Below are 22,192 nucleotides of genomic sequence, written 5' to 3'. Positions count from 1 at the left end.
CACTGCCTGCAAAACTTTTCTCCCGAAAGCTGCTTCAGCCGAAGCAAACCCATCAAACTTGTAAAAAGTGTGTAAGGAGGACCAGGTAGCAGCCTTAAAAATCTGATCCATAGAGGCTTCGTTCTTAAAAGCCCAGGAGGAAGCCACTGCTCTAGTGGAATGAGCCGTTATCCTCTCAGGAGGCTGCCGTCCCGCTGTCTCATAAGCTAAGCGGATGACACTCCTCAAACAGAAAGATAGGGAAGTCATAGTAGCCTTCTGCCCCTTACGCTTCCCCGTATAGATGACAAACAAAGAGGAAGATTGTCTGAATACCTTAGTAGCCTGAAGATAGAACTTCAAGGCACGAACCACATCTAGATTGTGAAGCAAGCGTTCCTTCGCTGAAGAACGATTAGGACACAAGGAAGGAACAATTTCTTGATTAATGTTACAATCCGACACCACCTTAGGGAGGAACCCTAATTTAATACATAAAAAAATCAGCATGGAAAACAAGATAAGGGTGGTCACATTGCAGAGCAGAAATCTCAGAAACTCTGCGCAATAGCCACACAAAAAAAGACACTTCCAAGATAACAATTTAATGTCAACAGTATGCATAGACTCAAATTGAGCCTGCTGCAAAACACGAAGAACATGATTGAGGCTCCAAGGCGGAGCCCCAGATCTAAACACAGGTCTGATCCTAGTCAGAGCCTTAACAAAGGACTGCACATCCAGAAGCCAATCTCTTGAGCAGCAACACAGACAGGGCCGATATCTGTCCCTTCAGTTAACTTCTCCAGTCCATCCTGGAGAAAAGATAAAATTCTGGCAACCTTAACCTTATGCCAGGAAAAGCCACGCTCTTCACACCAGTACAAGTAAGTTCTCCACACTTTATGGTAGATACCAGTAACTGGCTTACGAGCTTGAACCAGAGTGTTGATAACACTCTCAAAAAAACATCTCTTGGCTAAGACAAAGTGTTCAATCTCTACGCAGTCAGCAGATCTCCGCAACAAGGTAACCTCCACTAAGGAGATGAGGACAGCCCCACCAGATCCGCAAACCACGTCCTTCGGTCCTTTGTGGCCATAACGGAGCAAACAGAATCACTGATGCTCGCTCCTGCTTGATGCAAGTCACCACACGAGGGAGAAGCGGTAATGGAGGAGAAAGATATAGGACTCTGAACCTCCATGGTACTAATAGGGCATCTATCAGTTCCGCATGAAGATCCATACCTGGGTAGCTTGGTATTGAGGTGGGATACCATCAGATCCATCTCCGGTGTCCCCCACTCGCTGCATATCTCTGCAAACACCTTGGGTGGAGAGACCATTCCCCTGGGTGAAAGGATTGCCTGCTGAGTCCGCTTTCCAGTTGTCCACACCCGGAATGTGAATTGCTGTAAGAGTACACCTGTTAGTCTCCGCCCACTTTGGTATCTGAGATACTTCTCTCATCGCCAAGGGACTTCTCGTTCCCCCCCTGATGGTTGATGTAGGCAACCGAGGTTATATTGTCTGATTGGAATCTGATAAACTGGGACAAACCCAGAAGGGGCCAAGCCTTCAAGGCATTGAAGACTGCCCGGAATTTCCAATATATTGATCGGAACGGAGGACTCCTCTTGAGTCCACAGCCCTTGTGCCTTCTAGGCACCCCAAACGTCTCCCAAGCCGGAAAGGCTTGCGTCCATAGTCACAATCTCCCAGGACAGTCTCAAGAAGTACGTGCCTTAGGACAGATGATCTGGACAGAGCCACCAAGAGGCAGAGTCTCTCGACAGGTTATCCAGCACAATCTGTTGAGACAGATCTGAATGGTCACCGTTCCATTGTCTCAGCATGCATAGTTGTAAGGGTCTGAGATGGAATCTGGCAAAGGGAATGATGTCCATACAGGACACCTTGAGTCCAATCACCTCTATACATTGGGCCACTGAGGGTCTCAATGAGGCCTGGAGGGCAAGACATGCTGTAGTTAGCTTGCAATGTCTCTGATCTGTATTCTCATGGAGATGGAGTCTATTATTGTCCCCAGGAACTTCCCCCTGGTACTTGGAGTAAGAGAACTCTTTTCCAAGTTTATCTTCCATCCATGTGTTCGAAGTTTACTGAGAAGGGACTCCGATTGTTCTTCCCCCAGGCGAAAAAATGGTGCCTGTACCAAGGTATCGTCCAGATAAGGTGCTACTGCAATACCTTGTGTTCTGGCAACGGCTAGATGAGCCCCCAGAACCTTCATAAATATACTTGGAGCAGTAGCTAGGCCAAACGGAAGAGCTATGAACTGGAAGTGCTGGTCCAGAAAGGCAAACCTCAGGAACTGAAAATGCTCCCTGTGCATCGGAACGTGAAGGTATGCATCCTTCAGATCTATGGTGGGCATAAAGTATCCTTCCTGAACCAGAGGAAGGATTGACCGTATAGTCTCCATCTTGAAAGAGAGAACACTCAGAAACTTGTTTAGACACTTTAAGTCCAGAATTGGACGAAACGTTCCCTCCCTTTTTTGGAACCACGAAAGGGTTTGAATAAAACCTCAAACTTCTTTCTGCTGTAGGTACCAGGACAATTACTCCTAGGGAGGAGAGATCCCGTATGCATCCTAAAAAGGCAGTCCTCTTCTTTGGTCTTGTAGACAGTCTGGAGAGTAGGAATCTGCCCCTGGGCGGATGAGATTTGAATCCTATCCAGTATCCCTGAGGCCTAAGGGACGATTGATTTCCCTTAGGCCTATTCTTCTAGTGGGTGATTTCTGGTTTGCTGCAATAATCCTGTTAAAAGGATCGCTGTGTTAAAACAGTACTTGAAGCAAAAAAACTGAGAATTTGCATATCTTACCAGAATTCTCTTGTGCATTGGTAACATTGTATATGAAGTATTTCTGGGAAAAAGCAAGCGGGGAATCTTGCCTAGATGTGCTAATTTCCTATGCAAATATTTACATTAATTTAATTTTGAGACATGGAGGATTTTAATTTCAGTTTTTTATCTCCCCCCATAATTTTAATGAATTTTGGTTTAACCTTGAAAGTAGCTTTACCAATGCAGCAACCAGAAATCTATCTCCTACTGATGAGTTCCAAAAAGAACGAAACAGCAAAAAACTGAGAATTTGCATAAATAATTTGCATATCTTACCCAGAATTCTATTGTGCATTGGTAACATTGTAAATTAAGTATTTCTGGGAAAAAGCAAGCAGGGAATCTTGCCTAGATGTGCTAATTTCCTATGCAAATATTTACATTGATTATATATAGATAGATAGATATAGATAGATTTAACAGCTAAACTTGCATAATAGATTAATGAAAATATGAGCATAATGTCCCTTTAAGGGGCATCACCCAAACCATCTTCAGGGTTTGATACCGTAGATCTCAAAACATTCTTGTTTAAAATACATCAAATACTGGACTTCTGCATTCCCTTCTCCTCATTACTGAAATTCATGTTAAATTGGATTTTAAACACCACAACCATCGTCAGTTAAGTGAGAATGATCACTAATTGTTTATTACTGAAACTTCCATACGAGCACCACAGAATTCATGCTAAAACACTTTAATCCTCTCAAGGAACATGATTCAGAGACGCTCAATGCTATCACAGTTTCACAGAACAGCCCGATTTGTGGATTACCAGTGACAAAGACATTTATTTTTTCTATAATCTCCATTCGGATTTTTTCAAATATACGTCATGTCATTATGTGAACTTCCAAATCACAGCACAACAGAATTCCTAGAACTATGTGATGAAAAATAATCACAGAAACCAGGAAATTACTTTTATAAGGCTCTTAACCCTTTCAGAGAGTGAGACCAGAAAATCCACTGCAAGAGTCCTTGCACTTTCATAAGAGAATAATGGAGTATAAATAGGGCTAAGCTGTAAAACGTATTATAGATAAATACATATTTAAGTTGCTGGTGAAAGCAGGTATCCCACTAATCTAAACATGCCCAGTTAAGGTAAGTGGTATAGTACAGCATCACAAATCTTTTGGTGTGGCATTTGGTGCCATTATTAATTCAGGTTTCATGTTTTACAATTTGTATTTGCCCCTAGTAGGTCAATATTAAATAGCGTAACTGAACACGCAAACCCCCCCTTTCTGATGGTCATGTGACCTACGGAGGTCTATAGGTCAGTGCCTACAGAGGTCACACAGAACCCCTGGACATTAGAGCGCACATGGAACTTTAACATCTGAAAGGAGTATTTTCTGGTTCCAACAGCCTTGGTCTTAAGGGTAAGGGTTGCTGTGCATATTTTATGTAACTGTTTTGCAACTGTGTGTATATTTTATTTATATTTGTCATCTAATTTAGGGGAGTCTTGAGATATCATAAATATTAAGGTCTTGGGTGGTGGCAGTCTGTGGCGGTTTCAGAAACCTTATTATGGGGGTAAACACGCCTGGGTTTAGTGGTGGTTGTTCCACAGGTGAGGACGAGGTGGGTGGAGGTGTAGTTACTGGTGAGTTCCACGGGCAGGGTCAGGGCAGGGGAGGTGGTCTGGGGTGTGGTTAGGCAGTTGTGGAACGTGGCATGCCTAAAAGGACAGGGGCAGGGAGAAGTCATTTTTTTTTACCTTTTTACCCTCCTCCTCAGCCTAATGGGGTGTTAAATATAAAAATATAAAATTAGGGAGGCTTTGCACCCCTTCCTTCCACTAGAACCACCACTGGTGGCAGCAATTACTGATTTTAGGGATGTAGGCAGGATTTGGGAGTTAATATGGGCTGGCTCTTATGCTCTGGTAAGGAACTGGAGTAAGTTAACTGGAGGCCCAATGCTGTTAACCCCTTTATACCCACACTCTTCAAAATGTGATATTTTTATTCATACACATGACAAACAGGTGACAGCGTAAGTAGACTAAACATTATGTGGAGATAGTAAACTATGGTTTTTAAGCTATAATTTTTTCTACAATGTCTAAATACTAAATCTAGCCTGGGAACCATGTGCACTACGGAGATAGCAAACAAATACATTGTGCCTTTTTATAGGAAAATGTAAGGCTGTCAGTGTTGCTTCTTCAATCTCAGTTAATTCGTGAATTATCTAGGGGACTACAGCAGGGCTCAAGTCCTACAAAAAAAAGTGTGGGAACCACCAAGACTTCCACCCGCCTCACAATTAATATTGTTTTATACAAACACACATTTAAATACACACACACTATATATATATATATATATATATATATATATATATATATATATATATATATATAATCTATACACTTTGATTAATGAAATAAAATTAAAACCAATAAAGGGTTGAATGGTTGCCTTTGGGCCTGAGAAGACTTCTCTGTCAGAGTCTCACCCACTTAAGGTATAATAGTCCTATTTCTGATGAGGGTAGCTAAATTACCCCAAACAAGCCACACAGAAATGTAAGCACCATGTGTTCCACACACTGGGGGAGTGATCACACAGCAGGACCGCTGACAGGCTTGCATTTAGTGTATTGTAGGAAGTGTTACTGCCCATTACTAGAGGATCTCAACATCCCTCTAACCAGACTGTGCTCTAGCTCCTACCACCAACAGCAGCAGTGTTTACTGAAGTGTTTCTGTTCTCTGTCCAGAGGGAACTTAGTTCCTCCTGCAAAAATGGTGCAGGAACTCCGTTCCCATGCGTTCCCACTGGACTTGACCCCTGGATTACAGCATAAACACTTTATTTAAGGAACCCGATAATTTCCATATGTCATCTAAAAAACATAATTTATGTAAGAACTTACCTGATAAATTAATTTCTTTCATATTAACAAGAGTCCATGAGCTAGTGACGTATGGGATATACATTCCTACCAGGAGGGGCAAAGTTTCCCAAACCTTAAAATGCCTATAAATACACCCCTCACCACACCCACAAATCAGTTTAACGAATAGCCAAGAAGTGGGGTGATAAGAAAAAGTGCGAAGCATATAAAATAAGGAATTGGAATAATTGTGCTTTATACAAAAAAATCATAACCACCACAAAAAAGGGTGGGCCTCATGGACTCTTGTTAATATGAAAGAAATGAATTTATCAGGTAAGTTCTTACATAAATTATGTTTTCTTTCATGTAATTAACAAGAGTCCATGAGCTAGTGACGTATGGGATAATGACTACCCAAGATGTGGATCTTTCCACACAAGAGTCACTAGAGAGGGAGGGATAAAATAAAGACAGCCAATTCCTGCTGAAAATAATCCACACCCAAAATAAAGTTTAACAAAAAACATAAGCAGAAGATTCAAACTGAAACTGCTGCCTGAAGAACTTTTCTACCAAAAACTGCTTCAGAAGAAGAAAATACATCAAAATGGTAGAATTTAGTAAAAGTATGCAAAGAAGACCAAGTTGCTGCTTTGCAGATCTGGTCAACCGAAGCTTCATTCCTAAACGCCCAGGAAGTAGATACTGACCTAGTAGAATGAGCTGTAATTCTTTGAGGCGGAGTTTTACCCGACTCAACATAGGCAAGATGAATTAAAGATTTCAACCAAGATGCCAAAGAAATGGCAGAAGCTTTCTGGCCTTTCCTAGAACCAGAAAAGATAACAAATAGACTAGAAGTCTTACGGAAAGATTTCGTAGCTTCAACATAATATTTCAAAGCTCTAACAACATCCAAAGAATGCAATGATTTCTCCTTAGAATTCTTAGGATTAGGACATAATGAAGGAACCACAATTTCTCTACTAATGTTGTTGGAATTCACAACTTTAGGTAAAAATTCAAAAGAAGTTCGCAACACCGCCTTATCCTGATGAAAAATCAGAAAAGGAGACTCACACGAAAGAGCAGATAATTCAGAAACTCTTCTAGCAGAAGAGATGGCCAAAAGGAACAAAACTTTCCAAGAAAGTAATTTAATGTCCAATGAATGCATAGGTTCAAACGGAGGAGCTTGAAGAGCTCCCAGAACCAAATTCAAACTCCAAGGAGGAGAAATTGACTTAATGACAGGTTTTATACGAACCAAAGCTTGTACAAAACAATGAATATCAGGAAGAATAGCAATCTTTCTGTGAAAAAGAACAGAAAGAGCAGAGATTTGTCCTTTCAAAGAACTTGCGGACAAACCCTTATCCAAACCATCCTGAAGAAATTGTAAAATTCTCGGTATTCTAAAAGAATGCCAAGAAAAATGATGAGAAAGACACCATGAAATATAAGTCTTCCAGACTCTATAATATATCTCTCGAGATACAGATTTACGAGCCTGTAACATAGTATTAATCACGGAGTCAGAGAAACCTCTATGACCAAGAATCAAGCGTTCAATCTCCATACCTTTAAATTTAAGGATTTCATATCCGGATGGAAAAAAGGACCTTGTGATAGAAGGTCTGGTCTTAACGGAAGAGTCCATGGCTGGCAAGATGCCATCCGGACAAGATCCGCATACCAAAACCTGTGAGGCCATGCCGGAGCTATTAGCAGAACAAACGAGCATTCCCTCAGAATCTTGGAGATTACTCTTGGAAGAAGAACTAGAGGCGGAAAGATATAGGCAGGATGATACTTCCAAGGAAGTGATAATGCATCCACTGCCTCCGCCTGAGGATCCCGGGATCTGGACAGATACCTGGGAAGTTTCTTGTTTAGATGAGAGGCCATCAGATCTATCTCTGGGAGCCCCCACAATTGAACAATCTGAAGAAATACCTCTGGGTGAAGAGACCATTCGCCCGGATGCAACGTTTGGCGACTGAGATAATCCGCTTCCCAATTGTCTACACCTGGGATATGAACCGCAGAGATTAGACAGGAGCTGGATTCCGCCCAAACCAAAATTCGAGATACTTCTTTCATAGCCAGAGGACTGTGAGTCCCTCCTTGATGATTGATGTATGCCACAGTTGTGACATTGTCTGTCTGAAAACAAATGAACGATTCTCTCTTCAGAAGAGGCCAAAACTGAAGAGCTCTGAAAATTGCACGGAGTTCCAAAATATTGATCGGTAATCTCACCTCCTGAGATTCCCAAACTCCTTGTGCCGTCAGAGATCCCCACACAGCTCCCCAACCTGTGAGACTTGCATCTGTTGAAATTACAGTCCAGGTCGGAAGAACAAAAGAAGCCCCCTGAATTAAACGATGGTGATTTGTCCACCACGTTAGAGAGTGTCGAACAATCGGTTTTAAAGATATTAATTGAGATATCTTCGTGTAATCCCTGCACCATTGGTTCAGCATACAGAGCTGAAGAGGTCGCATGTGAAAACGAGCAAAGGGGATCGCGTCCGATGCAGCAGTCATAAGACCTAGAATTTCCATGCATAAGGCTACCGAAGGGAATGATTGTGACTGAAGGTTTCGACAAGCTGTAATCAATTTTAGACGTCTCTTGTCTGTTAAAGACAGAGTCATGGACACTGAATCTATCTGGAAACCCAGAAAGGTTACCCTTGTTTGAGGAATCAAAGAACTTTTTGGTAAATTGATCCTCCAACCATGAACTTGAAGAAACAACACAAGTCGATTCGTATGAGACTCTGCTAAATGCAAAGACGGAGCAAGTACCAAGATATCGTCCAAATAAGGAAATACCACAATACCCTGTTCTCTGATTACAGACAGAAGGGCACCGAGAATCTTTGTGAAAATTCTTGGAGCTGTAGCAAGGCCAAACGGTAGAGCCACAAATTGGTAATGCTTGTCTAGAAAAGAGAATCTCAGGAACTGATAATGATCTGGATGAATCGGAATATGCAGATATGCATCCTGTAAATCTATTGTGGACATATAATTCCCTTGCTGAACAAAAGGCAATATAGTCCTTACAGTTACCATCTTGAACGTTGGTATCCTTACATAACGATTCAATAATTTTAGATCCAGAACTGGTCTGAAGGAATTCTCCTTCTTTGGTACAATGAAGAGATTTGAATAAAACCCCATCCCCTGTTCCGGAACTGGAACTGGCATAATTACTCCAGCCAACTCTAGATCTGAAACACAATTCAGAAATGCTTGAGCTTTCACTGGATTTACTGGGACATGGGAAAGAAAAAATCTCTTTGCAGGAGGTCTCAACTTGAAACCAATTCTGTACCCTTCTGAAACAATGTTCTGAATCCAAAGATTGTGAACAGATTTGATCCAAATTTCTTTGAAAAAACGTAACCTGCCCCCTACCAGCTGAACTGGAATGAGGGCCGTACCTTCATGTGAACTTAGAAGCAGGCTTTGCCTTTCTAGCAGGCTTGGATTTATTCCAGACTGGAGATGGTTTCCAAACTGAAACTGCTCCTGAGGACGAAGGATCAGGCTTTTGTTCTTTGTTGAAACGAAAGGAACGAAAACGATTGTTAGCCCTGTTTTTACCTTTAGATTTTTTATCCTGTGGTAAAAAAGTTCCTTTCCCACCAGTAACAGTTGAAATAATAGAATCCAACTGAGAACCAAATAATTTGTTTCCCTGGAAAGAAATGGAAAGTAGAGTTGATTTAGAAGCCATATCAGCATTCCAAGTCTTAAGCCATAAAGCTCTTCTGGCTAAGATAGCCAGAGACATAAATCTAACATCAACTCTAATAATATCAAAAAATGGCATCACAGATGAAATTATTAGCATGCTGAAGAAGAATAATAATATCATGAGAATCACGATTTGTTACTTGTTGCGCTAGAGTTTCCAACCAAAAAGTTGAAGCTGCAGCAACATCAGCCAATGATATAGCAGGTCTAAGAAGATTACCTGAACATAGATAAGCTTTTCTTAGAAAAGATTCAATTTTTCTATCTAAAGGATCCTTAAACGAGGTACCATCTGACGTAGGAATGGTAGTACGTTTAGCAAGGGTAGAAATAGCCCCATCAACTTTAGGGATTTTGTCCCAAAATTCTAACCTGTCAGGCGGGACAGGATATAATTGCTTAAAACGTTTAGAAGGAGTAAATGAATTACCCAATTTATCCCATTCCTTAGCAATTACTGCAGAAATAGCATTAGGAACAGGAAAGACTTCTGGAATAACCGCAGGAGCTTTAAAAACCTTATCCAAACGTATAGAATTAGTATCAAGAGGACTAGAATCCTCTATTTCTAAAGCAATTAGTACTTCTTTAAGTAAAGAGCGAATAAATTCCATCTTAAATAAATATGAAGATTTATCAGCATCAATCTCTGAGACAGAATCCTCTGAACTAGAAGAGTCCAAAGAATCAGAATGATGGTGTTCATTTAAAAATTCATCTGTAGAGAGAGAAGATTTAAAAGACTTTTTACGTTTACTAGAAGGAGAAATAACAGACAAAGCCTTCTTTATGGATTCAGAAACAAAATCTCTTATGTTATCAGGAACATTCTGCACCTTAGATGTTGAGGGAACTGCAACAGGCAATGGTACATCACTAAAGGAAATATTATCTGCTTTAACAAGTTTGTCATGACAATTAATACAAACAACAGCTGGAGAAATAGCTACCAAAAGTTTACAGCAGATACACTTAGCTTTGGTAGATCCAGCAGGCAGTGGTTTTCCTGTAGTATCTTCTGGCTCAGATGCAACGTGAGACATCTTGCAATATGTAAGAGAAAAAACAACATATAAAGCAAAATAAATCAAATTCCTTATAAGACAGTTTCAGGAATGGGAAAAAAATGCCAAACATCAAGCTTCTAGCAACCAGAAGCAAATGAAAATGAGACTGAAATAATGTGGAGACAAAAGCGACGCCCATATTTTTTGGCGCCAAATAAGACGCCCACATTATTTGGCGCCTAAATGCTTTTGGCGCCAAAAATGACGCCACATCCGGAACGCCGACATTTTTGGCGCAAAATAACGTCAAAAATGACGCAACTTCCGGCGACACGTATGACGCCGGAAACGGAAATGAATTTTTGCGCCAAAAAAATCCGCGCCAAAAATGACGCAATAAAATGAAGCATTTTCAGCCCCCGCGAGCCTAACAGCCCACAGGGAAAAAAGTCAAATTTTTGAGGTAAGACAAAATATGAAAATTTAAAGCATAATCCCAAATATGAAACTGACTGTCTGGAAATAAGGAAAGTTGAACATTCTGAGTCAAGGCAAATAAATGTTTGAATACATATATTTAGAACTTTATAAATAAAGTGCCCAACCATAGCTTAGAGTGTCACAGAAAATAAGACTTACTTACCCCAGGACACTCATCTACATGTTTGTAGAAAGCCAAACCAGTACTGAAACGAGAATCAGTAGAGGAAATGGTAAATATAAGAGTATATCGTCGATCTGAAAAGGGAGGTAAGAGATGAATCTCTACGACCGATAACAGAGAACCTTATGAAATAGACCCCGTAGAAGGAGATCACTGCATTCAATAGGCAATACTCTCCTCACATCCCTCTGACATTCACTGCACGCTGAGAGGAAAACCGGGCTCCAACTTGCTGCGGAGCGCATATCAACGTAGAATCTAGCACAAACTTACTTCACCACCTCCCTTGGAGGCAAAGTTTGTAAAACTGATTTGTGGGTGTGGTGAGGGGTGTATTTATAGGCATTTTAAGGTTTGGGAAACTTTGCCCCTCCTGGTAGGAATGTATATCCCATACGTCACTAGCTCATGGACTCTTGTTAATTACATGAAAGAAATATATTAATATATTTTATTATATCCTTTTCATAGATACCTTTTCTCTGTGAGTCACAAAATCACTTCTACCAAGCACAGCAGGTAACTTTATCTGTCGCACCTAACACACCTAATTGCAGCATCAGGTTAAGAATTTGCTAGATAATATTTTAAATATGAAATGAAAACTGCAACATTTTTTTACTTTTCATCAACTGAAGCTGCAAGGAACAGGGCAATTTATTTTTAAAGGGATATGAAACCCAAAAATGTTCTTGTGTGATTCAGACAGAACATACTATTTTAAATGTATTTCTGTTATCAGTTCTGCCTCATTCCCATGATATTCTGTGTTGATAAGATACCTAGGTAGGCATCTGGAACACTACATGACAGAAAACCATGTGAATGAATAACAATCTTGCAAAACTGCTGCCATAGAGTGATCCAGAATTAAACTGGCTCCTAAGCATACGTCCCTGCTTTTTAACCAAAGATACAAAATGAACGAAGAAAAACTGATATTAGACGTAAATTAGAAAGAAAATCTAATCTGAAAGAAAAAAATGTGTTATATATCCCTTTAAGACTAAACAAATGTACCCATCTCTAAGAAAACATCCTTCTGTCTCTGATTTTCTGTTGCATACAAATGCACGCGCCAGTGTATAATTGCTATACTGTAGCCTTGCTCAGTACATTTAGAGGTTTCGGATGTCTCTAAATGCGGCCGCTTGCAGCAATTGGCTCTTTTTGTTGGGGAAGTGCGACACACTAACATCGGACTTTGCACAGATCTTAGTGTGTTTACTTTCACAAGAATAAATCTGGCTCCGAAAAGAGCCGAATACTGCGAGCGGCCGCCTTCTTCTGCATTCGGAGGAATCAAAAACCTGCAAACGCACATGTCTCACTAACAACCAATCCCACACTTCAAATATTATATTTCCTGGTGGAGAGCACTTTAAAAAGGGATAGGAAAGTCAAAATTTCACTTGCATGATTCAGATAGAGCATGTAATTTTAAGATACTTTTAAATTCACTTCTAAATTCAAATGTACTTTGTTCTTTTGGTATCCCTTGTTGAAAAATAATATGCACATATCCTACACTAGTGGGAGCTGCTGCTGATTGGTGCCTGCACACATTTGTCTCTTGTGATTGGCTAACTAGATGTGTTCAGTTAGCTGCCAGTAGTGCAATGCTGCTCCTTCAGCAAAGGATAACAATAGAATGAAGCACATTTAATAATAGAAGTAAATTGGAAAGTTGTTTAAAATTGTATGTTCTATCGATATCATGAAGGAAAATGTTAGGATTTCCTGTCCCTTTAATAACTGGAAACAGTAATATCCCTTTGCAGGTTTATTTGATTAGGGTATAAGCTACCTTAGTAATATGACATTTAAATGTTAAAAGGAAAAGGCTGTAGATTATTTCATTATAGCACTATCGCTTGTATATAAATGTCGGTACTAGAGCAGCAATATACCAGGATGGTCAACTTGAAGGTTCAGGAACTATAAGGGCCTTATGCATTGTAATTTTTTTTTTTTTTAACATGATCTTTCTTTATTGAGAATAAAAAGAAAATAAATAAAAGTTACAAAATCCTGGAGTCGCAGCTCCAATTATAAATGTATACAAGAACAGATCATAATGTTTTTAATACAATTTAAACTAAGAAATTATGAAAAATTTTAAGTGAATGTAAATTTTGATGCTAAAGTGCCCGGTTTTTAAAAATTCGATTAAAAACAGGGGCACTTTAATTCATCAAAATTTACATTTTGCTCCCGTTGTGAAAAAAAAAACTTACCTTTTAATCTTCACATCAGCTCCAGCTTCCTCTACCCGTTGCAAACCCTCTTCCTGGGTCTAAAATGAGGAATCCGGCTTCCTCCAATCACAGCGTTGAATCAGACACTGATTCCCCCGGGGGGAAACCGTGATTGGAGGATGACCTATCCATCATTTCTGACATCAGAAATGGCTTTCAACTACCGGAGGAAGCTGGAGCTGCTGTCAAGTTTAAAAGGTAAGTATTTTTTCATAACAGAAGTGAAATGTAAATTTTGATGCATTAAAGTGCCCCTGTTTTGTTTTTGTTTTTTTTTGTTTTGAAAAAGCTTTATTGAAATAACTTCAAACATTTACAAGCAGAGAATAAAACACTCACAACATAAGTCTGTTGGCAATCATCAAAATCCCCGTGTTTCAGTTCTTACATTTGTTGTGGGTTAAACAAAATAATACAATAAGAAATGGACTAGAAAGGCCATCAAACAACAATTTTCAATATTGGTTACATAGAGAATTGTCAATATGAATTTTGCAAGTGTTTAGCAGGACATAAAGAAAAAGAAGCATAGACAAACGAAGGAAAGGAAGAGGAAAGAAAAAGAAGAGAAGAGGTCAAATACACGTGTTCCTGAGTGAAGTGAAATAAACTTCGCTGAGGGATATTAAAATTACAGTATGGGCTTACCCCTATCAAGGGTGTTAGGTTATCTTGCGTCCTCCTGGTAATTATCTGCGGGGTCTGGATTCCCATAGGAAGAGAATCTCGCAATAGAAATCCAATTGGTTAATGGAGAAGTTATGAAACCTCTCTAGTCGTATATTTAGCGAAAGCCGAGCAAGCCACTCGTCAGTCGTAGGAGTAATCTCCTGTTTCCATTTCCGAGGAATGACTTGCTTAGCACTATTCAATGCAATATGTAGAAGCCTAGTGTGGGCCTTAGATTGCATTTTGGGAATATCATGGAAGAGTAAAACTACTGGATCTAGAGGAATGTCACATCCTAGGAGTTTGCTAATTTCCTTAGTTATGGAGCACCAAAACGGCTGAATACTAGGACATGACCACCAAATATGGTACATGGAACCCTCTTGGTTACACTTCCTCCAGCATCTGTTAGATGTCAGGGGAAAGATGTATTGTATAAAGTGCCCCTGTTTTTAATCGAATTTTTAAAAACCAAGCACTTTAGCATCAAAATTAAAATGAAACACAAATTTCAGTTGATGATAACTGCCATAATGAAAATATGAGAATATTACCCCATATCAGTTCTATGAAAACAACAGCTAAATTGTTCTGCATTGTAAATTATGTTTTAATTGGTTATGTTACCTGCTTTTCCTGTAATTGCTTCCAGAGCAATGGGGAAACCATATACACACGTATATATATATATATATATATATATATATATATATATATATATTTATTTTTAATTTTTTTTCCTAAGAATTTCTACACGATGAGAAAACAAAGTAATAACTGTTCAACCGAGCAAGCTGTGAAAAGCAAAATAACAAGCCAATCATTAACTGGTGTCAAAGTTTCAATATCCAATCATAATACAGGATAACAACGGAATATTTGTTACCTCCATCAGTGTGCGCAAAGACTCTACGTAGGACTGCTCTGTATCCAGTAGTGTCATGAAGACATGTTTTCTCATATCCTGCAACAGAAATGTAAAGTTAGTAAAATTACATTTTGAAATCGTGATTTTATAGATTTTGAAATAATGCACTTATCAAAACAAAAATAGACCTCTATAGATATTCATGTTACAACACTCACTGCCCAGGTGTTCCAGAAAGCGTAACTATAGGACTGATGTGGAAAACAGAACTATTAAAGCAATAAGAAACCACAAAACATTATTTTGTGATTCACACAGGGCATACAATTTTTAAAAAGTTTCCATGTGCATGCTCCCAAGCTTATGTCTCTGCTTTTCAACAAAAGAAACCAAAAGAAAATTTTATAATAGAAGTAAATTAGGAAGTTTTTGAAAATGACATGTCCTATCTGAATCATGAAAGAAAAATGTTGGCTTGCATGTCCCTTTAAACAGATGTGAATTGGCTCCTTTTTATTTTTGTCGCCTGACTTGAAGCAAATTGTCCTGAATGTGACAATTCTGCTTGTTTTCTGAATAACATTTTACACAATACACCTAGTGGAGGTTTGAACAAATGCGCGTATTGTTTCCTGCAACAACCTATGTGCCTAACAAAGCGTGGCATGTGTACAAACAAAAAGCCTATTATTTATGCTACATTACCTGATTTTGAATTGCAGGTCCTTGTATTTCAAGTGATTTGACGATACGCGTGATCTTAAATTGGGCCGATACAAACTAAATCTTTAATATTTAAATAACTGATATTCTCAAGCTAATCGTTTTCAATACATCACCACATCTAGCATTTATTTACTTTTCAATGCCCCTTTAAATGGTTACATCACTAACTGTGGGTAAAGGGAAAGAAAGGCCAAAAATGAAATGTGCCTCGGTGCATTTCAATTTGAAATAAATAGTAAAAGTTATTACTATTTTTGTGGCATATGCACATATCCTGTAAGGGCTTGTGCACCAGTATTCAAACACCACACCTTATCAGACGATCAGCAGTAGCTTGTAAGACACAAATTACAACTTCAGAAGCAATACACAACACTGCCAGCTCTCTGATCATGCATAGTGTGTAAATACGGGTGCACGAGCTCTCACAGGATATGTGCGTAAGCCGCTGAAAAACAGTAATTACTTTTATTAGAAGCATTTTTGCTGATGGAAGTATATTGCACAAATGATTTTACTTAAAATTAAAAAGGCTCCAATGCCCATTTCATTTTTGACCTTAATATCCCTTTAACGTTGGTTTGCATACAAAATATATCCATAGGTACCTTAGTTCATCTAAAGAAAATGCTGGCACCACTTATTCAGGGGAGTCAACATTTTATATAAAACTTCACAGCTGGAGAGGTAGTCCTGAGGTCTGTTATAAATGTATTATAAGCTTAATTCTTTCTTCGGGTGGTCTTATGCATATGCCAGGAATTCTTACAGTATTTGTCCTTATCTGCAGTCATTACACAGATTACTGCTGAACCTAAATATTCTTGTTCTAGTGTTGCTCCTTTTGTGGAAACTGATTTAACCTTTAGCTTTAATATATTTCAAAGTTTCTATCATATCCCCTCTTTCCATTCTCTACTTTAACATATACACATTACCATTAGGTCATTAAAGGGACACTGAATCCAAACTTTTTCTTTTGTGATTCAGATAGAGCATGCAATTTTAAACAACTTTATATTTTACTCCTATTATCATTTTTTCTTCGTTCTCTTGCTTTCTTTATTTGAGAAAGAATGCATCTAAGCTATTTTTTTGGTTCAGGACCATGGAAAGCACTTGTTTATTGGTAGGTGAATTTACCAACCAATCAGCAAGAACACAGTGTGTTCCCCAAAAATGGGGCGGCATCTAAACTTACATTCTTGCATTTCAAATAAAGATACAGAGAGAATGAAAAGAATTTGATAATAGGAGTAAATTAGAAAGTTGCTTAAAATTGCATGCTCTATCTGAATAACAATAGAAAAAATTTGGGTTCAGTGTCCCTGTAAGCTGTTCCATATAGTTGTGTTTCAGCACCATGGACAGGTCTAGTCAGTAGAGAATCAACTTCTCTTAGCTGTGAACTATAAACAAATACGGAAATCCCATTGTGATGAGTTTGTTAAAGTTAGACCTAAGCTATAGAATATAAAATTGCTACAAGTGAATCCATTTAGTAAGAGACAACACAATCTTTCCCTTAATGAACCATGTAACTAAAATGACATTACAGTTAAATAAACTGCTCTATATCGATACCTTTATTTTATGATTAACCCCATAAGTTAATTTAGATCTTGAAGCACATAAAAAATAAAGCAAACTAACTCCTATATACACTAACGCCACAGATAGTTACACACACACACTGTAACATACCTAGACACACGCACACACACACTAACATACCTAGACACACACACACACAGTAACATACCTAGACACACACACACACTAACATACCTACACACACACACTAACATACCTACACACACACACACACTAACATACCTACACACACACACACACACTAACATACCTAGACACACACACACTAGCATACCTAGACACACACACACTAACATACCTACACACACTAACATACCTACACACACACACACACACACACTAACATACCTACACACACACACACACACTAACATACCTACACACACTAACATACCTAGACACACACACACTAACATACCTAGACACACACACACTAACATACCTAGACACACACACACTAACATACCTAGACACTAACATACCTACACACACTAACATACCTAGACACACACACACACACACTAACATACCTAGACACACACACACTAACATACCTAGACACACACACACTAACATACCTAGACACACACACACTAACATACCTAGACACACACACACTAACATACCTAGACACACACACACACACACACCTAGACACACACACACACACACTAACATACCTAGACACACACACACACACACTAAAATACCTAGACACACACACACACTAACATACCTATACACACGCACACTGATATGGAGGTGGAACGTCTGCAGTGTGCTATGGCACCTAGAGAAGGTGCCTTTGACAACCTAAATGTCTGTATTTGGCTACTGAAATTTTCTGTAATTGGCTATTTAAATTGACCTTTCATTCTTAAGGAAATGGCTTGCTTGGTAAAAAAATAATAATCCACGTTCATGTGGATTTCCACAGGGTGTATGCACAACTGTATTACCACAGTTACTGCAGAATTCAATCTATAATTAAATTCTTATGAAAAGAGAGCGTGGGATGAAGCTGTGCTCACTTGCTATGAATAGGTGATTATTTATGGCATGTCTTACATCATTAGACTTCTGTTCAGAGTCCTACAAGACCCATGTAATACATTACATTTTATTTTTAAAAGTATCAGTAAAATAAGGAGAAAAGTAAACCACAAATATTCATTTTCACCCAAAAAATTCAGCTTAAGTACTTGCTGGTATTCCACTCCAGTAACAATCAGACAAACCAGTGAGCACTAATACCCAACAAGTAAAACTACTGTCAGTAACAATCAGACAAACTAGTGTGCACTAATACCCAGCAAGTGACACTACTGTTAGTAACAATAAGACATACTAGTGTGCACCAATACCCAGCAAGTGACAATACTATCAGTAACAATCAGACACACCAGTGAGCACTAATACCCAGCAAGTGACACTACTGTTAGTAACAATCAGATAAACCAGTGTGCACTTAAACCCAGCAAGTGACACTACTGTCCGTAACAAATCAGACAAACCAGTGTGCACTAATACCCAGCAATTGAGACACTACTGTTAGTAACAATCAGATAAACTAGTGTGCACTAATACCCAGAGAGTGACACTACTGTTAGTGCACACTAGTTTATCTGATTGTTACTAATACCCAGCAAGTGACACTACTGTTAGTAACAATCAGACACACCAGTGTGCATTAATACCCAGCGAGTGACACTACTGTCAGTAACAATCAGACAAACCAGAGTGTACTAATACCCAGTGAGTGACACTACTGTTAGTACCAATCCGAAAAACCAGTGTGCACTAGTACCCAACAAGTCACACTACTGTCAGTAATAATAAGACACACCAATGTGCACTAATACCCAGCAAGTGATACTACTGTTAGTTACAATGAGGTAAACTAGTGTGCACTAACAGTAGTGTCACTTGCTGGGTATTAGTGCACACTAGTTCATCGGATTGTTACTAACAGTAGTGTCACTTGCTGGGAATTAGTGCACACTGATTTGTCTGATTATTACTAATACCCAGCAAGTGACACTACTGTTAGTAACAATCAGATAAACCAGTGTGCACTAATACCCAGCAAGTAACACTACTGTTAGTGCACACTAGTTTATCTGATTGTTACTAATACCCAACAAGTGACACTACTGTTAGTAACAATCAGATAAACCAGTGTGCACTTAAACCCAGCAAGTGACACTACTGTCAGTAACAATCAGACAAACCAGTGTGCACTAATACCCAGCAAGTGACACTACTGCTAGTAACAATCAGATAAACTAGTGTGCACTAATACCCAGCAAGTGACAATCAGACACACCAGTGTGCATTAATACCCAGCGAGTGACAATACAATCAGTAACAATCAGACAAACCAGAGTGTACTAATACCCAGCGAGTGACACTACTGTTAGTACCAATCCGAAAAAACAGTGTGCACTAGTACCCAGCAAGTCACACTACTGTCAGTAACAATCAGACACACCAGTGTGTACTAATACCCAGCAAGTGACACTACTGTTAGTAACAATCAGATAAACTAGTGTGCACTAATACCCAGCAAGTCAAACTACTGTCAGTAACAATAAGACACACCAGTGTGTACTAATACCCAGCAAGTGACACTACTGTTAATACCAATCAGGAAAAAAAAAAACGTGTGCACTAATACCCAGCAAGTGACAATACTGTCAATAACAATAAGACAAACTAGTGTGTACTAATACCCAGCAACTGAAACTACTGTCAGTAACAATCAGACAAACTAGTGTGCACTAAAACCCAGCAAGTGACAATAACAATAAGACAAACTAGTGTGTACTAATACCCAGCAACTGAAACTACTGTCAGTAACAATCAGACAAACTAGTGTGCACTAATACCAAGCAAGTGACACTACTGTCAGTAACAATCAATCAGACAAACCAGTGCGCACTAATACCCAGCGAGTGACACTACTGTTAGTACCAATCAGAAAAACCAGTGTGCACTAGTACCCAGCAAGTCACACTACTGTCAGTAAAAATCAGACAAACTAGTGTGCACTAATACCAAGCAAGTGACACTACTGTTAGTAACAATCAGACAAACCAGTGTGCACTAATACCCAGCGAATTACACTACTGTTAGTAACAATTAATCAGACAAACCAGTGTGCACTAACAGTAGTGTCACTTACTGGGTATTAGTAACAATCAGACAAACCAGTGTGCACTAATACCCAGCAAGTGTCACTACTGCCAGTAACAACCAATCAGACAAACCAGTGTGCACTAATATCCGGCGAGTGACACTACTGTTAGTACTAATCCGAAAAACCAGTGTGCACTAGTACCAGCAAGTCACACTACTGACAGTAACAATCAGACACACCAGTGTGCACTTATACCCAGCGAGTGACACTACTGTTCGTAACAATTAGACAAACCAGTGTGCACAAATACCCAGCGAATGAAATGACTGTCAGTAACAGAAAAAAACAGTGTGCACTAATACCCAGCAAGTGACACTACGGTTAGTAACAATCAGCCAAACCAGTGTACACTAATACCCAGCGAGTGACACTACTGTTAGTAACAATCAGACACACCAGTGTGCACTAATACCCAGTGAGTGACACTACTGTTAGTACCAATCAGACACAGCAGCATGTACTAATACCCAGCGAGTGACACTACTGTTAGTACCAATCAGAAAAACCAGTGTGCACTAGTACCCAGCAAGTCACACTACTGTCAGTAACAATCAGACAAACCAGTGTGCACTAATACCAAGCAAGTGAAACTACTGTCAGTAACAATCAGACAAACCAGTGTGCACTAATACCCAGCAAATGACACTACTGTCAGTAACAATTAATCAGACAAACCAGTGTGCACTAACAGTAGTGTCACTTACTGGGTATTAGTAACAATCAGACAAGCCAGTGTGCACTAATACCCAGCGAGTGACACTACTGTTAGTACCAATCCGAAAAACCAGTGTGCACTAGTACCAGCAAGTCACACTACTGACAGTGCACACTGGTGTGTTTGATTGTTACTGTCAGTAGTGTGACTTGCTGGTACTAGTGCACACTGTTTTTTTTCGGATTGGTACTAACAGCAGTGTCACTCACTGGGTATTAGTGATCACTGATGTGTCTGATTGTTACTAATACCCAGCAAGTGACACTACTGTTAGTAACAATCAGACAAACCAGTGTGCACTAATACCCAGAGAGTCTCACTACTGTCAGTAACAATTAATCAGACAAACCAGTGTGCACTAATACCCAGCGAGTGACAATACTGTTAGTAACAATCAGACACACCATCATGCACTAATACACAACAAGTGACACTACTGTCAGTAACAAATCAGACACACCAGGATGCACTAATACCCAGCAAGTGACACTATTTTTAGTACACAATGGTTTGTCTGATTGTTACCAATACCCAGGGAGTGACACTACTACAGTAGTGTCACTTGCTCGGTATTAGTGCACACTGGTGTGTCTGATTGTTACTAATACCCAGCAAGTGACACTACAGTTAGTAACAATCAGACACACCATTGTGCACTAATGCCCAGCGAGTGACACAACTGTCAGTAACAATCAGACACACCAGCGTGTACTAATACCCAGCAAGTGACACGACTGTCAGTAACAATCAGACACACCAACATGCAGTTCCACTACAAAATATAAAATTAAATAACATTATGTAACACACTGAGCTAAAAGTGACAATAACTAACACATTTGCAAATACTCGGAACAGACATGACATCAAATTGCAGATCTTCGAAAAGCTGCTAATTATTGCAAGAAAACATTTTAGCATACATTGGCCAATAAAAAGTCTGCTTTTATTGGTTACAGTATTATAATAAATACAGTGTTTCCT

The 22,192-nt window shown here is 39.1% G+C and overlaps 1 protein-coding gene across 1 annotated transcript in view; it reads right to left on the bottom strand.

Annotated features, from left to right (window-relative positions):
• ARHGEF17 (Rho guanine nucleotide exchange factor 17) overlaps positions 1-22,192 on the bottom strand; it is a 591,511-nt gene that overhangs the window by 287,480 nt on the left and 281,839 nt on the right. The window contains exon 2 of the mRNA XM_053708724.1: positions 14,973-15,050. Coding sequence (XP_053564699.1) covers positions 14,973-15,050 — 78 coding nt within the window. The remainder of the gene's footprint in view (positions 1-14,972; positions 15,051-22,192) is intronic.

This window comes from Bombina bombina, chromosome 3, assembly GCF_027579735.1.
Source record: "Bombina bombina isolate aBomBom1 chromosome 3, aBomBom1.pri, whole genome shotgun sequence".
Classification (NCBI taxonomy): Eukaryota; Metazoa; Chordata; class Amphibia; order Anura; family Bombinatoridae; genus Bombina; species Bombina bombina.
The sequence above is the reverse complement of the archived record's forward strand: the minus strand, read 5'-3'. Positions and strand labels throughout refer to the sequence as shown.